Raw genomic sequence first — 16,571 nt, 5'->3', positions numbered from 1 at the left:
CTCCCACCTGGCAATTCAGGTGTCCCCTCCTCAGAGGACCTCCCTTGATCCCTGCATCCAAACGGGCCCCTCCCCTGCTCCAGCCTCTCTGCTTTCATCTTGCGTTGTGGTTTCCTCCAAGCACCCACGACTCGGCCACGTCAGATTTGCCGGCTCCTCCACTAGAAGGTTGATCAGTGAAGGCAACGCTTTCTGTGTGCTTTGTCCGCTGCTTGTTGCATACCTAGCAGGGACTCAGCAAGTCAGACGAATGGTCAATTGTCTAGGCTCCAAGAGGACGGTGAGGTCTGGGGCTGGGTCGGGGGCTGCCTGTGTTCTAGCCCCAGCGCTGCCCAGTCACCTGCTGTGCACACCTCAGCAGGGCCTGATGACAGCCACATCTCTCGGGCAATTGGTCATGAAGTAGGTTGATGTCAGCAGTCAGGCTCAGGTCCAGGGTGGGAAGTCATCCGCTGGTTGCCAGGGAGCCCACGCCAGGCCTCATCAGGCTGGCGGCTGCCTTTAGGTCCTTCAGCTCCTAAAACCCTCTGGACACCTAGACTAGAGACCCCCGAGATTAGGACCATGTTGTATCTTTTTTGTACCCCCACAACTGGCTCTGTGGTGGATGCAGTGGGAGGTGTTCAGTAGGTGTTTGCTGGATAAATGGTCGAATGATACTGGTCCCCAGACCCTTGCCCTCTCATTTCGACAGTTCTCGAAGCCTTCGCTTTCTCCACAAAAGTGGAAGGCGCTCACAACAGTTCAAACCAGGGAGTTCCCTGGCGGTCCAGTGGTTAGGATTTCCACTGTCGGGGCCCGGGGGGAATCCCTGGTCAGGCCACTAAGATCCTGCAAGTCACATGGCGCGGCCAGAAAAAAAAAAAAAAAAGACGTCAAACTAGGGACAAAGTAGGTTGATGGGGAAATCAGTGCCCCACTCCTTGGGCATCCCAAGGACAACCTCTCAGAGAGCATCTGGATCGAGCAGATGGGAAAGTAGGGCAGCCAAGGAAGGCGGTGCCTTCAGAGCGCCCACCACAGGCCAGGAATTTGACTGTCATCTTTTTTTTTTTTTTTTTTTTTTTTGCGGTACCCGGGCCTCTCACTGCTGCGGCCTCTCCCGCTGCTGCGGAGCACAGGCTCCGGACGTGCAGGCTCAGCGGCCATGGCTCACGGGCCCAGCCGCTCCGCGGCATGTGGGATCCTTCCGGACCGGGGCACGAATCCGTGTCCCCTGCACCGGCAGGCGGACTCTCAACCACTGCGCCACCAGGGAAGCCCTGACTGTCATCTTGATGAATGATTAACCACAGGTTCCTGCCCTGGAGGAGAATGGGCCTTGGCCCCTTGGGAGAAGCAGGAGACCAGGTGGAGAGAGAACAGACGGAGAAGCGGAGGAGAAGCCGGAAGGGCCTCCCTGGCAAGTCGGCCAGGGAACATACTAGAGAGCTAGTGGGGGGTCACGGGGAGAGGTGGAAAAGCTGAGAGGTTCCTCAAGGCAGCTGGCCTTCGAGAAGGCAGGCAGCTGTGGGTTGTGAAACGACGCGGCAGGGTCACTTTTGAGAATTGCTGTGAGTAATGCTTCGGCTTCCCCTTTTTATGGTCTTCAAGAGATGCAAATCAGATGGGAATGTGGTTTCTAGGGGCTTTTGGCTGTTGCGTTAATCTTATAACATGACATAAGGTTATACCTCACTTCCTATCTCGAACCGCCTGCATCTTCATGTTACAGACGGAGAGACAGAGGCTCAGAGAAGCCGGGGAACTTTGCCCCAGATCATTCGGCTGGTTAAGCAGAAGAATCGGGACTCAGGCTCTGTCTGTGACGCCCGCGGACTCTCGGCAACAAGACGATGGACCCTCCGATCTGGTGATTTGCGCGTGACGTCACCTTTCCCCTCTCCCCAAGCCCCAGGATGCCTGCCTCAGCTCCCTGTCCCCGCTCAGACTCTGCAGACTGGAAATCATTCACTGGCTCTTTGACGTGGCATCTGAGCCATGTTTATTGTGTAGCTCTGTGTCTGTTACACGTTTGTCCACATCAGTGTATGTCTCAGACCATGAGACCCTCGAGGACAGGAGCTGCAGCAGCGTAATCCTCCCCATGGAAGGCCTCTGAGAGAAAAAAACCAGCCCAGGGCAGGGCCTCTACCTCATTTTTGTTCCTCTTTCCCTGGGCTTTGCCCTGGGGTCAAAAATTACCCATAAGATTAGTGAGTGGAGTTATCAGAGCAGGGGTGAGGTGTCAAAGGGATGGGGAGAGAGGACAATAAAAATAATGACCAGCTGATCCCCGCAGGGACACAGCCAGCTGCGGAGTGGGGTTTGGGAGTGGGTAGGTGGTGGCAGACGGCTGGGAAGGGGCAGGGGGATTTGTACAGCTCAGGATAGGTATTTAGATGAATTTCTGGGTGAGAAGGGGAGTGGGAAAGGACCAGGGACAGACCCTTTGGAGGGTCGGTGTTACCAGTGCTAAGAAGGAAGACTGTCTCTGGACCATGTACAAAGTTCTCTGCACCAACTGGGGTTGCAGTAACTGTGACCGTGTGTGCGTGCTCATGTGTGTGCGTGTGTGCGTGCATGCATGTGTGTGAATGCCTGCATGCGTGCGTGTGCGTGCGTGTGCGCGCGCGCGCGTGTGTGTGTGTGTGTGTGTGTGTGATTTCGCAGCTGAACAGCAGAGGCTGAGAAAGTTCCAGGACCACCCTGGCCCCTGCGGCCCCTGGCCCCTCCACCTCAGCTGGTTTGGCCCATCATTGCTTGAGGGTCACGTATTCCACTCCTTCCTGGGCCAGCGGCCGCTCCCCAAACCCAAAATGGACCATCTCCGAGTAATGTATCCCCTCGTCTTCTAGGACCTCTGGAGTCACGTTCTCATAGTCGCCCTGAGAAAGCCACATGGTGGTGAGCGTGGCCTCACGCTCACCAGCCTCCCGCAGCCCGCTTTCCCTTTCCCTTCTCTCCTCCGCTCCGCCTGGGGGTCCAAGAGCGCGAGCAGGAGTCCTCTTGTCTAGAAACTGGCTGCAGCCGGCCTCAGACTGGGAGGTGCCTGCCCTGGTCTGACCTCACCAGGGTCTGGGCAGCCCTCCCCACTGTCCAGCCTCTGCCACCCAGGCTCTGGGACTCACAGCCGAGGCCAGGTCCCGTCACTTCCCCACCTTCCATAGCCCTGCCCTCTTACCACGTGACGCTTCTGCACCACAGAGTAAGTGACCGTGTCGTCCCTGTTTGAGGAAAGTCCCCGCGTCTCTGAGGTCCCTGCATCTCTGAGAGGGAAGGCAGAGAGATGACCACAAATGAAGGCTTTTGCATGAAATCTGCTCCTTCTTCCAACTCCCCTAGACCCTAAGAGCACCCCCAGCCTCTCAGCCCCTTGCATCATGCCTAGTGCACACAGCAGGGGCTGATGTATCAGATGAGTGAACGTATGCGTGTATGTATCGCAAAGTCCCAACCTCGGTGATAGAGACCGACTCTGGCCGTGCCTGCTCCTGGTTTGTAGGAACAGATCCAATTCCCAAGACCATTACCAGGGGGGTTGTTACAGAGCAGGAATGAGGAGAAGAAGCACGGGCCTGGCACACACAGGGCAGGCGAGACGCGAGCTCTGCCCCCCACATCCCTCCCAGGGTGCAGGTGTCACCCCCCTGGTGCCCTCAGTACCCAGGTCTCGGTACATCCGTCTCGCCAAGAGGAAAGCGCAAGGCAGCGTAGCTGACGGCGTCTTCCGTCACTGGATGGTAGCACCCCAGGGAGTGGGGGCCTTCAGCTTGGGGGATCCTTCGAGCCTGAGAGGAGGACAAGGTTTCGGCCCTTGCCACTCCTCTCCCCGCCCTAGCTCCCCTGCCTCTCTACCTTTATCACCCCTCTCCACTTTGTTTCTTTTCTTTTTTTTTTATTTGACACATAGTTGATTTTCCACTTTGTTTCTTTCTTGACTCGAAGCTCTGCCCTGCATTTCATCTTTCTCCCATCCTACCTTTACATTCCTCACAAAGAAGTTCTGTCCACTGGAACTTTCCTGAAGCCCCTGCTGTCTCTGAATCCTCTTCCAGCTGAGAAATAAAGACCTGCTCAGGGAGGACGAAGGGCCTGGGAAGAGGACCCTGTGGACTCGGCATGCCGGGGGCTGCAGGACTGAGTAACCGGGGTCGTTCCCTGGGTTGGGCGGAGGGGGAGCAAAGGTGGTGGGCAGTGGGAGGAACTCACCTCCGCTGCAGCTTGACTCCCCAGATTGCCAGGAGGAAGATGGCCAGACAGAACCCCACTCCCAAGGCCACTCGCCTGATGATGGAGGCTGAGCTATCTGATAGAGAAAGGAGGTACGTCAGTTGACGACACTGCCTCAGTCGGGTAGCAGGCCAGCTCTGCCCTGTGATCTTTGCCTGGGAGGCATCCTGGGCTTCTCTCTGCACAGCCACGGTCCTTCTGGCCTGTGCGACATCTCCTCCTTGCCCAGGGGGTGTGGTGCTGAGAAAGAGGGAGAAGCCAGCCCTGCCCTCTGGACGTCTCATTAGGAGGGAAGGGCAGCTCTTTTTCAAGAGGAGCTCCTGCTGTGTGACAGCCTCGGGCACACACAGAGCACGTAACCCTCATAAATGGTGCCGCCTCTCCAGAGGGCAGCTTGGCCGTGCCTAAAATCACTTGTCCTTTGAGCCAGCCAGTTCACGTAGGAACCTAGCCTACAATTCTCTTCGCAGGTGTGCCCAGAGCAGGAGACTGCACCAGCCTTGAGGAGGGCAGTGGGCACATGGTTATTCGACATCCGTACACGGGACCGCAGTGCACCCTCAGCAAAAGAGTCAGGTCTCCAGGGTGCCTGCAGAGGGGAGACCCAGGGGACTCCCTGGGGAGATATACAATGTGTATATTGTATATACAATATACAATATACATATACAATGTGTATATTGTATATACAATATATATATACAATGTGTATATTGTATATACAATATACACATTGTATATGTTTTTATACAATGTGTAACTTTTCCAAATGACACCCTCAGGCTGGCTCCCTTTAGCACCAGCTTTGCCAGTGCCAATCCTCTAAATTTAAAGCCATGGCTCCAATCATTAACCTGAAAAAAGCACAATAAATAAATTAAATATTTTCCCCTGTGTTTTTCCAGACCCTTCAGACACCCTGTATATGCACAGATAGAGAACCATCTCCAAGTGCTGTTATTACATGGAAGAAAGGGAAGTTCAGGGCAACGTGTGAGCTCTCCCGCCGTCTGAGTAACAAAGAAGGGTGTATGGACATAAATCTCTATAGGCCTGTGGTGCACGTATAGAAAAATCTCTGTGAGGGGCCATATCCAGCTGCCAACGGTGAAAGCCTCAAGGGAGGGAGGGGGTAGAGTTCTCGGGGAGCAAGAAAGGAGACGAATCTGTCCTTCCACTATTTACCCTTTCATGCTGTTTTTACCTTGTACTTGTATTGTCTTTAAAAAAAACCCCAAAACCACTACAATCTCAAAAGGTAGAAACAAGCAGCCTATCAAGGGTGAGGCAGAGAGAGGGAGCCAGGAGGAGCTCAGGATGTCTGGAAGGTAGGGGCAGCCTGAATCCTCCTGGGGTGGCGAGAGACTGATCGGGGAGGAGGGAAGACAGGGGAGCTGTGTGTGGAGAAGGGGCGCCTCTGAGCGCACAGGCTGCCCACTCCCCACCCTCCGTGCAGGAGCGGGGAGGAGGTCCGGAACGCACGCCGCAGGAGTGGCCAGGGCCGGAGAAGGGCCCTTACAGTAGACGGTGAGGGTGGTGGGCGGCGACTGGCCCCGGCCCAGCCTGTTGGTACCCTGGCACCAATAGGTGCCTGAGTGCTGCAGCGTCACAGGGTCCAATCTCAGCGTCTGATCGTAATGGCGGAGGTCTTGGTTATTCCAGTCAAACCATGCGTAGTGGGAGGTGGGAGGGTTGGCGTCGCTCTCGCACGTCAGGACCGCTTTCTTCCCCTCCACCACCCCGTCTTTCGGGCTGATGGACACATGCAGGCTCCTGGGTGCATCTGTAAGTAGAAGCAAAGTCAGGATCCGGGTAGCCAGTCACCTGCCCGTCTCTGCTCCCAGCCTCCGGCTCCAGCCACTCACACAGCACTTGGAGAGCCCAGGCCTTAGACGAGGTCTGTCCTATGGAATTGTTGACCAAGCAGTGGTAGGTTCCAGCATCTTCTGGAGAGATGGCGTCAAAGCTCAGTTTCTTTCCTTCCTCCAGAAAGATTCCGTTTTTCTTCCAGAAGAAGCGGACATCCGTGGGGCGGCTGCTTAAGAAGTCACATTGGAGGAGGACCGGGCGCCCAGAGCGAATCTCACTGTGGGGAGTGACCTGGACACTGACATCTTTGGGGGCATCTGGAGAGCAAGGACCTCAGGCTGATCTCTTGGGTCTCTTCCCCTCTTCCTGTTCCCGAGAATTCCTCTCCCCCTGGCCCTGAGGCCTGACTCTCATCCCTCAATTCTCTGTGAGGACTGTGGTTCAGGCTTTGGTCTCCTCACCCTTAGAGCCCCGCACCCCAGCTGGGCCACCCCCTAGCTCCCCCGGCCCAGGGCACTCACACTGGACATCCAGGTCGACAGGGGGAGACCACAAACACCACTGGTTACAGGCTGCGCATTTGACTGGCCCTGTGTCCCAGGCAACTTTTCGAATTGTCAGCCCAGCGGGTGATAGCTGGTCCTGGAAGCCTAGGTGATCCCATTCATATCGGGTAACTCTGGGATTACTGGAATTGTAGGTACAGGACAGGATCACACTGTCTCCTTCTCGAATCGGTGTGGGGCTTTGAATCACTGTGATTACCTCCTTGGGGGGATCTGGAAGAAAACCAGAGAGGTGGGTCAAGAAAAGTCAGATGGCCATAAGACCTGTTCCTTCCTGCTTCCTCTTCCCCCTTCCTGTGCCCTGCATTCACGCAGTTCCTCTATTAGCGGAGGGAGGGCTTGTGCTTCCCTCTTGCCTCTGAGAACAGAAACCCTGCCCTGGCCATTTGGCCTGGCTGTGGCTTGAGACAGGATGGTGCAGGGGTTAAGAGCACAGCTCTGGGCGGAGTACGTGTGGTGCTGTGCAAGGGAGGGGCCCCTCTCTGTGGGTCTCTGCACGGGTCTGGGGCACGGAGCCGGGTCACTACAGTAAGGGCGTTAACTTAAAAAAGAAGAAGAAAAGCAGAGCTCTGGATCCGGAGTGCCGGATCCTGCCCCTTGGCGTTGTGTGACCGTGGGCTGCAGGCCTCAGTTGACTCATCTGTCAAATGGGGTCCTGTGAGTAGCTAACCTCGTGGAATCACTGCAGGACGGAGTAAGAGGATGCTGTTAGAGCCCTGTGGTGTGTGGTAAACACGCAACACGTGCTGCTTCTGCTGCTGCTGTCACCACATATCCGGTGTCTAGATTTCAGGATTTGGGCGTCCACATCACAGTATCTGGCCCCGACTATGACATCCCAGTGTCCAAGGATCAAACCTAGGGATTCTCTTTGTCCTGGGCTCCCCTCAGTGCCAAGACTCACTGTGTTAAACAGGGTCTGACAACCAAGAGGTAAAGAAGCATTTTGCCCCAGTCCTCCTCGGAAATTCCAAGACCCCTTCAGGGACTCAGCCACTGCTGAGTGACGCCAAGTCTCCGCGTCCCTCGTGGGACCCTGACATCTTGCCATTCATTCAAGTCAACAAGCATCTACTGAGCACTTCCCACGAGCCAGGCCCTGTCTGGTGCTAAGGACACAACTGTGAACACAACAACTGCCCCAAGAAGCTTATCTGCCGGGAGCCCCTGGTTTCCGCTTGCTGTCCCTTCGCGGGCACGTCTACCCTCCTCCTGCCCCCAGAGCCATCTCCTCCCTCCAGCAGCTCTGCGGCTACTCACACTGGACTTCCAAGTCAGCTTCCTGGCCAACTTGTCCAGGACCAAGATCATTTTCCGCCAAGCAGGAGTACTCCCCAGCGTGCCTGAGGAGGACCTCTGGGATCTGGAAGGTCCTGTCCGTCTTTCCAGGCATTTCTAGCCCATTGTAGTACCAGGTGTAATTCGTTGGAGGAGGATTGGCCAGTGATATACACGTCAGCTCTACTTTATTTCCTTCCTTCGTTGGCGAGGAGACGATCTGAACCCTGGAAGGTTCCGGAGCATCTGGAAGAAGAGGCCGAGGCTGGGAGGCTGGGGGTGGTGGTGAGCAGAGGCCTCCGGGGCTCCCCTCCCATGGGCCTGGAAGGTGCCCCTGCTGACCCCCGGCCCGGCCCTTCCCCAGCTCCCAGGAGGCTCACAGTGCACTTGGAGGTCCACTGCTTCCGACTCTTCGGAGCCCACATCGTTGTGGGCCTTGCACTGGTACTGCCCACTCATCCTCCTGGTCACCTCGGGCAGAGTGAGCGTGGGCGTCTCCTCCCCCACCAGCAGGACCCCGTCCCTGAGCCAGGCCACCTTCTGGTGCCGTGGGTTGCTGCTGACAACCTGGCACGTCATGGTCACAGACTCTCCCTCTGTCACAGTGGCTTCTCTGGGACTGACCTGGATCTTCAACTTCGGCGCGTCTGGAGAAGTGGAGGGAACAGTGAGGGAGGGGATGGGGATTCTCAGAGGGTGTGACGGGCTGACAAGTTGCAGGCCTTTTATTCTGATAAAGCAGCGGCCTAGACAGAGCGGGCAAGGGTGCGTGGCCACTCCCTGTCACCCTTGTCAACAGGTGACTGACCGTCACAGCCTCCCAACCCGGTTCTCTGCTCCCCACACCCCAGACCCCAAAGGTCTGGTCTCCACCAGCAGCCAGCAGCATTCCCGGGACTGTCCATCAGACCTCACGACTCTCCTGCTTGAAACCGTTCAGTGGATTCCACACTTAGAGAACAATCCAGAAGCGCTCGCTGCAGCCCGCGAGATCCAGCGTCCCGGTCCCTCTCGGCCTTCCCGTCCTAGCACTGGGCCCCTTGGGTGCAGTGCCAAGCTTGCCGGCGCCTTGCTCTGAGGCAGACACACCAAGGTCCCACCTCACGGCCTCGGACTTGCTCTTTCTTCTCCCTGGAGCGCTCTTCTCACGGAGATAGGCCTGCCTCAGGCCCTCCCCTCCCCCAAGTCTCAGCTCAAGTTCAGCCTCCATCCCTCACTCCCTCTGTCCTAGCCCTGCTTTATCTTTGTGTGATACCCTTAGCACCACCTACACATATGCTCTCTAGTTCCCTTTTCACCTGTCTACTCTTCGTCTCCCTGACTTCAACGCTAGTTCCACGTGGGCAAGAACTTTGCTCACTGCTGTATCCCCAGCAGCCTAGTAGGTTCACAAGAAATATTTATTGAATGAATGAATGAATGAGGCACAAAAAAATGATGTGAAAAAATTCCTCATCCCGCCCCCCAGGGGAACCAAAAAACCTTAACCAAGTGATCCCCAAATCAGGTCATGGTTTGAGGATAGATTCTTTTATTCTGAATCAGGTGTCCCCTGAAACACCAGAGCTGATGATGGGAAGGGTGGAGGAGGGGCCGCGGCTCTGCCTGGACCATTCCCAACAGCGGGTGCCCACAGACCCATCACGCTCCCCTCTGTGTGGACTCCTGTTACCCTCTGCGGGGGTGAAGGGATGACAGGACCCTCGGCCCTCCCACAGAAGCACTGGGGAGACTCACGCTTCACGTCCAGCCACACCGTTTCCTCAGAGAGTAACTGCTGTTCCGTGGGGTCCCAGAGCTGGCAGGTCAGGTTCTTGCCGTGGTGAGTCCACTGCGGCTGGAACGTGAGAGTGCTCTGGGTGGAGACGGTCTTGGTGGACAGGGAGGTGGAGGTGACCGCACGCTCCTCCAGGGACCACTGCAGATGAACCTGGTACTCAAGGCAGGCGAAATTCAGCGAGCAGGTGACAGTGACGTCGCGGAGCTCCCGGATGTCTGGAGGGAGCTCAATGTGGGGTGGAGGAGCCGTCTCTGCAAGAGAGCAGGGGCCACGCTGGAGGCCTGGGAACCTGGACCAGCTTTAGATGCCCTGCCGCAGAGAACCCATCAGGAAGCCCCGGCCGGTCCTGTCCGCCTCTCTCTGGGCCTGCCTGTCTCTGCTCGGCCCAAACACCCTCTGAAAGGTCTTGTGAAAGTTGATCCTCCTTAGAAACTGTGTTTTATGTTTTATAGTTACTTCGTTCACACCCCTTGGTGTCTGCTTTCTAAATGTTTTCCAGACCACTCCCCCGGCACTCCTCAGCGGATTTGACGCGTTTAGTTCAACACGCTTAGCTTGGAGGACAAACCCGGCTCAAAGGCCTCGGTGTCGGAGACCTCCCACACGGCACTCCTGGAGGGGATTCCTTTAGCGCAGAGGCCTGTGTGCAGCCAGTCCCTGCTCTCCCCGAGGCTGGGCCGCCCTCAGATTGCAGCGTCTGAAGCTGCATCTCTCACCCCAAACACAGGCCTGCTTAGAACCACCCACCGAATAAACAGGCCGTGGAAGGGAGCGAGCACACTCCCTCAGGGGGAGGCCCCAGACCTGTGTCTGGTTCACACCCTATCTGTGTGTCATGTAGCCACGAAGGCCTAATTAGAATGGATCCCCCCACATTAATACATTGGGAGATTTCACTTGAAAATTCAGATTTCCATCTCTGGAAAAGCCAGGGGAGATGCTCAAGGAGGGATGAGTGCCCATACGCTCCAGTCTGCCACGGGCGCCACTGTCCTGTGGCACCCCGGTCGCTCACTGGCATCCCCGTCTGGCCTCTGCAGGCGACCTGCTTTGTGAGCTGTCCCAGGAGTCAGGTGCTTCCCACCTTCCTCATTGCCGAGACGAAGGAACCCATCCTCAGGGCCTTACCAGAGATGTTGAGGCCGATGGCCTCCATCCATTTGTTCTCCCCAGACGTCATCCTCAGCCCCAGCTGACCGCTGTCATTGACCTTCACGGGATTGATGAGGAGGGTGCAGTTGGATCTGCCGTTTCCCAGGAACTGTACCCTTCCCTGACGAGCAGGAAACTCCCTGATTTTTAGGTTCCTATAGAGGATGGTCCCATTGTAGCTCTTGGTGGAGCTGTCGTACTTATAATTGTGGTACACGGTCAGGTTATCTAGCGAGTGCTTGTTTAGGGTACGGTAGTGGCAGGGAATCCAGACGCAGGCTCCATCCCAGGCGTAGAGGATCTTGGGATGTTCAAACGTCCACTGGGCTGAGTCAGAGAAAGCCAAGTACTCTGGAACCCACCAGAGGGAACAGAAAGCATTACTGAAGGACGATGAGCGCATTCTAAAGAATTTCCTCTGAAGAGGCGGGGGGAGGGGGGGAGGCAGATGCACAAAGAGAGACGTATACACACGCACACACATATACACTGACTGTCCCCACCCTGCCCCACATTTACTCTTCTCTGCCCCCATCTTTCCTCCTCCTCCTCCAGCTCCCACAGTCGTCCCAGACCCAAGTATCTGCCCGGGCCACCATCCTTACCGAGAAGCAGAAGCAAGGGACCGAGGAGATGCATGGCGCTGTGTCTAGGCGGGAGCCTGGGCCAGGAAGAGTTTGTCTTTAAGCCATCTGGTCACTTACATCGTCCAGACAGCTTTTCTTGCTCACCCACTGAGCTCCAATCCCTTCTCCCTGATTCTGAGAAGACCGTGTCTGGTTGCATGGCAGGATATGGAATTCTGGAAGCTCACAGGGTCTTTTTCTGGATATGCTGTGCCTCTCCCATCAGCCTGAGAACCATGTAAGGCTAGCCTCTCTCTTCCCAGCACTCCTTCCTTTCTTCCATCCATCCATCCAAAATTGTATAAACTTGCTGCCCAGCTCTCCGGCTTTGAGTGGCACCAAACTACTGAGCACCTCGAATGCCAGGCCCTAGGTGACCTGGAGCTTACCTTGGGTCAACTAGTGAAGGGTGGGCTAGAGGTAGTCCAAGGGCTGCCGATGTGCAGCCACTGTCCATCTCTACGTGTGGGTGCACGTGCGGTGAGCTGGACCGCCACCTCGCTGGACTTTTACATAGAGTTACATTTACATAGAGTTAAATTTAAGTCCCAATTTACATGGTCGTGCCCTGAATGCGTGTCCCTGGGGAGTCAGCAGGACGTGCCAACAGAGTGTGTCTCCTGTCTCAGCACAGACCTGCGTCTGTCCCGCCTGCCCAGCCAACAGTTCCCACACATCGGCGTCCCCTCCCCAAGCCCCTCCGGCTGGCTGTTCATCTCCTCTGGCTGCGCGGCTTATGCTACAGGACCTTTGGGTGTCCAGGACCGGTGTGGGGAAAGCTAGGCCGCTGGCTGAAAGTAGGAAGGGCGTCTGTCCCCAGGCATGGTGGCCGTGCTGGACTGGCCTGGGCATAGATCAGGGCAGACTCTCCACACAGAGCTCACAGAGCCCTGCAGGTGCTAATAGTGTTACAGAGAAAAAAGTCCTCGAGGTCACATCTGTTTGAAAGAAGCTGGATTTTAAAAAGTGAAATAGGAATCTTTAGTGCAGGCCTTTTCGAACCCTTTAACCAGCTGTATGGGCATCACGCATCTCCCAGCATGGGGGCTGGAGTAGAGTACACGACACATACTTCTTTAGCCATGGGAACAATTCTACGTTTTCCGTGAGGGCTGCAGGGTCAGTGTTCTGAGGGATGCACTTTGGGCTCCCTCTGGGTCTCCACAAGGGCTATGGCCAGGGCCAGATTCCATTCCCCGTGGCAAAGACTAGCCTCCAGTAGCTGGGCCAGGGTACCCCCTCTGCCAGCAGCCACCAGTCACACCCTCATTGGGGACCAGCTGGAGAATGCCAAGACCAGTGGAAGAGGGGTGCTTCCCAGAGCAGGGTTGCATGCTTACCCCACGGAGCTCCAGGTAGTCTCTGGAGCACAAGAAGTGGGCCCCAGGCCTGCGCTTGGAAGGCAGCTGAGGCAGGATGGGGCATGGAACGCTGGGAACAGTCGGCATTGGGCACAAAGGCTCTGGACCCGTGGTCTGCTCAACACGAGCCTGTTTAGAGCCTTGCAGAACCTCAGAGCTGGCCTCCTTGAGTCCATTCTTCCCTCCTGGGCACCCAGTGATGCCTCCTGCTCTCAGAAGAATTGCCAGGCCTGGCAAGGGAGATGCTCAAAGACTGGGGATTACTACCTGTTGTCACACAGGCAAGAGAAAGGGAGGGGAGTCCCACTGTGCTCCCAGCCCCTAGAATTGTGTCTGGCACATGGCAGTGGCTCCCTACTTGCTTGTCGAAAGCAAAAGAGAACAAAATAGTTTTTACCTGTTTCCTCATGTGTCTTCTGTCTTCAGGGACCCTGGCAGCATCTAAGAGTGAAAGGGGAAGCACAGCAAAGTCGCCAGTGACTGATTTTCACTCTTCTTGGCCACACCCCCCATCTCTCTTTGGCAGCAAAGCCACATCTGGGTATTTATCTGAAGGAAATAAAACGCTAACTGGAAAAGATATCTGCACCCCAATGTTCCCTGCAAACATCCTAAGTGTTCATTGATGGATGACTGGATAAAGAAAATGTATACAAAAGAATATTACTTAATAACCAAGAGATCACTGAAGAAATCAAAGAGGAAATTAAAAAATACCTAGAAACAAATGACAATGAAAACACGACGACCCAAAACCTATGGGATGCAGAAAAAGCAGTTCTAAGAGGGAAGTTTATAGCAATACAAACCTACCTTAAGAAACAAGAAACATCTTAAATAAACAACCTAACCTTACACCTAAAGCAATTAGAGAAAGAAGAACACAAAACCCCAAAGTTAGCAGAAGGAAAGAAACCATAAAGATCAGGTCAGAAATAAATGAAAAAGAAAAGAAGGAAACAATAGCAAAGGTCAATAAAACTAAAAGCTGGTTCTTTGAGAAGATAAACAAAATTGATAAACCATTAGCCAGACTCATCAAGAAAAAAAGGGAGAAGACTCAAATCAGCAGAATTAGAAATGAAAAAGGAGAAGTGACAACTGACACTGTAGAAATACGAAGGATCATGAGAGATTACTACAAGCAACTATATGCCAATAAAATGGACAACCTGGAAGAAACGGACAAATTCTTAGAAAAGCACAACCTTCCATGACTGAACCAGGGAGAAATAGAAAATATGAACAGATCAATCACCAGCACTGAAATTGAGACTGTGATTAAAAATCTTCCAATAAACAAAAGCCCAGGACCCAATGGCTTCACAGGCAAATTCCATCAAACATTTAGAGAAGAGCTAACACCTATCCTTCTCAAACTCTTCCAAAATACAGCAGAGGGAGGAACACTCCCAAACTCATTCTACAAAGCCACCATCACCCTGATACCAAAACCAGACAAGGATGTCACAAAGAAAGAAAACTACAGGCCAATATCACTGATGAACAGATGCAAAAATCCTCAACAAAATACTAGCAACAGAATCCAACAGCACATTAAAAGGATCATACACCATGATCAAGTGGGGTTTATCCCAGGAATGCAAGGATTCTTCAATATATGCAAATCAATCAATGAGATACACCGTATTAACAAATTGAAGAATAAAAACCATATGATCATCTCAATAGATGCAGAAAAAGCTTTCGACAAAATTCAACACCCATTTATGAGAAAAACCCTCCAGAAAGTAGGCATAGAGGGAACTTATCTCAACACAATAAAGGCCATATATGACAAGCCCACAGCCAACATTGTCCTCAATGCTGAAAAACTGAAACCATTTCCACTAAGATCAGGAACAAGACAAGGTTGCCCACTCTCACCACTATTATTCAACATTGTTTTGGAAGTTTTAGCCGCAGCAATCAGAGAAGAAAAAGAAATAAAAGGAATCCAAATCAGAAAAGAAGACGTAAATCTGTCACTGTTTGCAGATGACATGATACTATACATAGAGAATCCTAAAGATGCTACCAGAAAACTATTAGAGCTAATCAATGAATTTGGTAAAGTAGCAGGATACAAAATTAATCCACAGAAATCTCTTGCATTCCTATATACTAATGATGAAAAATCTGAAAGAGAAATTAAGGAATCACTCCCATTTACCACTGCAACAAAAAGAATAAAATACCTAGGAGTAAACATACCTAAGGAAACAAAAGACCTGTATGCAGAAAACTATAAGACACTGATGAAAGAAATTAAAGATGATACAAACAGATGGAGAGATATACCATGTTCTTGGATTGGAAGAATCAACATTGTGAAAATGACTATACTACCCAAAGCAATCTACAGATTCAATGCAATCCCTATCAAACTACCACTGGCATTTTTCACAGAACTAGAACAAAAAATTTCACAATTTGTATGGAAACACAAAAGCCCCCGAATAGCCAAGCAATCTTGAGAACGAAAAACGGAGCTGGAGGAATCAGGCTCCCTGACTTCAGACTATACTACAAAGCTACAGTAATCAAGACAGTATGGTAGGCAGGGGCTCTGGTACCACCGGACCTCGGACGCCGCTGACGCCACCTTGAGGATGAACTGTTTACATTTCTATTTTCATCAAAGTGATATGTGGGGAGAAGGGGAAGATGGTGGAAGAGTAAGATGTGGAGATCACCTTCCTCCACACAGGTACATCAAAAATACATCTACATGTGGAACTACTCCTACAGAACACCTACTGAACGCTGGCAGAAGACCTCAGACCTCCCAAAAGGAGAGGGGATTAAGAGTGCTGCTTAAAGGAGCTCCAGAGACGGGTGCGAGCCGCAGCTAACAGCACGGCCCCCAGAGACGGGCATGAGACGCTAAGGCTGCTGCTGCCGCCACCAAGAAGCCTGTGTGCGAGCACAGGTCATTCTCCACACCTCCCTTCCGGGGAGCCTGTGCAGCCCGCCACTGCCAGGGTCCCGGGATCTAGGGACAACTTCCCCGGGAGAACACATGGCGCGCCTCAGGCTGGTGCAACGTCATGCTGGCCTCTGCGGCCGCAGGCTCGCCCCGCACTCCGTACCTCTCCCTCCCCCTGGCCTGAGTGAGCCGGAGCACCCGAATCAGCAGCTCCTTTAACCCCGTCCTGTCTGAGCGAAGAACAGACGCCCTCCGGCGACCTACACGCAGAGGTGGGGCCAAACCCAAAGCTGAACCCCGGGAGCTGTGCGAACAAAGAAGAGAAAGGGAAATCTGTCCCAGCAGCCTCAGGAGCAGCAGAGTAAATCTGCACAATCAACTTGATGTACCTGCACCTGTGGAATACATGAATACACAACGAATCATCCCAAATTGAGGAGGTGGACTCTGAGAGCAAGATTTATGATTTTTTCCCCCTTTCCTCTTTTTTGTGAGTGTGTATGTGTATGCTTCTGTGTGAGATTTTGTCTGTATAGCTTTGCTTTCACCATTTGTCCTAGGGTTCTATCTGTCGGTTTTTTTTTTTTTTTTACTTAAAAAATTTTTTTAATAATTATTTTTTTATTTTAGTAACTTATTTTATTTTACCTTACTTTATTTTATTTTCTTTTATCCCCTTTCTTTCTTTCTTTCTTTCTTTCTTTCTTTCTTTCTTTCTTTCTTTCTTTCTTTCTTTCTTTCTTTCTTTCTTTCTTTCTTTCTTTCTTTCTTTCTTTCTTTCTTTCTTTCTCTCTACTTTTTCTCCCTTTTATTCTGAGCCGTGTGGATGAAAGGCTCTTGGTGCTGCAGCCAGGAGTC

At 53.1% G+C, this 16,571-nt stretch overlaps 1 protein-coding gene and 1 long non-coding RNA gene across 2 annotated transcripts; one reads left to right on the top strand and one right to left on the bottom strand.

The window, feature by feature from the left end:
* Positions 1–2,424: 2,424 nt before the first annotated feature.
* On the bottom strand, positions 2,425–11,451 carry CD22 (CD22 molecule). The gene is made up of 13 exons (XM_082862312.1): positions 11,403–11,451; positions 10,774–11,148; positions 9,603–9,896; positions 8,246–8,512; positions 7,848–8,111; positions 6,543–6,800; positions 6,078–6,338; positions 5,732–5,995; positions 4,192–4,288; positions 3,962–4,037; positions 3,646–3,770; positions 3,164–3,248; positions 2,425–2,867 (listed from the first exon to the last, which is right to left on the bottom strand). The coding sequence occupies exons 1-13, from the start codon at positions 11,434–11,436 to the stop codon at positions 2,736–2,738; spliced, it is 2,532 nt and encodes an 843-aa protein (XP_082718438.1). The 5' UTR covers positions 11,437–11,451; the 3' UTR covers positions 2,425–2,735.
* Positions 3,921–5,137, top strand: LOC309976626. Its single transcript, XR_014326996.1, has 3 exons — positions 3,921–4,123; positions 4,216–4,304; positions 4,683–5,137. It is a non-coding gene; the product is annotated as an uncharacterized lncRNA (long non-coding RNA).
* Positions 11,452–16,571: the final 5,120 nt, after the last annotated feature.

Source organism: Leucopleurus acutus, assembly GCF_964270905.1.
Source record: "Leucopleurus acutus genome assembly, chromosome: 20".
NCBI classification, from domain to species: Eukaryota; Metazoa; Chordata; class Mammalia; order Artiodactyla; family Delphinidae; genus Leucopleurus; species Leucopleurus acutus.
Note: the sequence above shows the minus strand (reverse complement) of the source record. Positions and strands in the feature narration are given on the sequence as shown.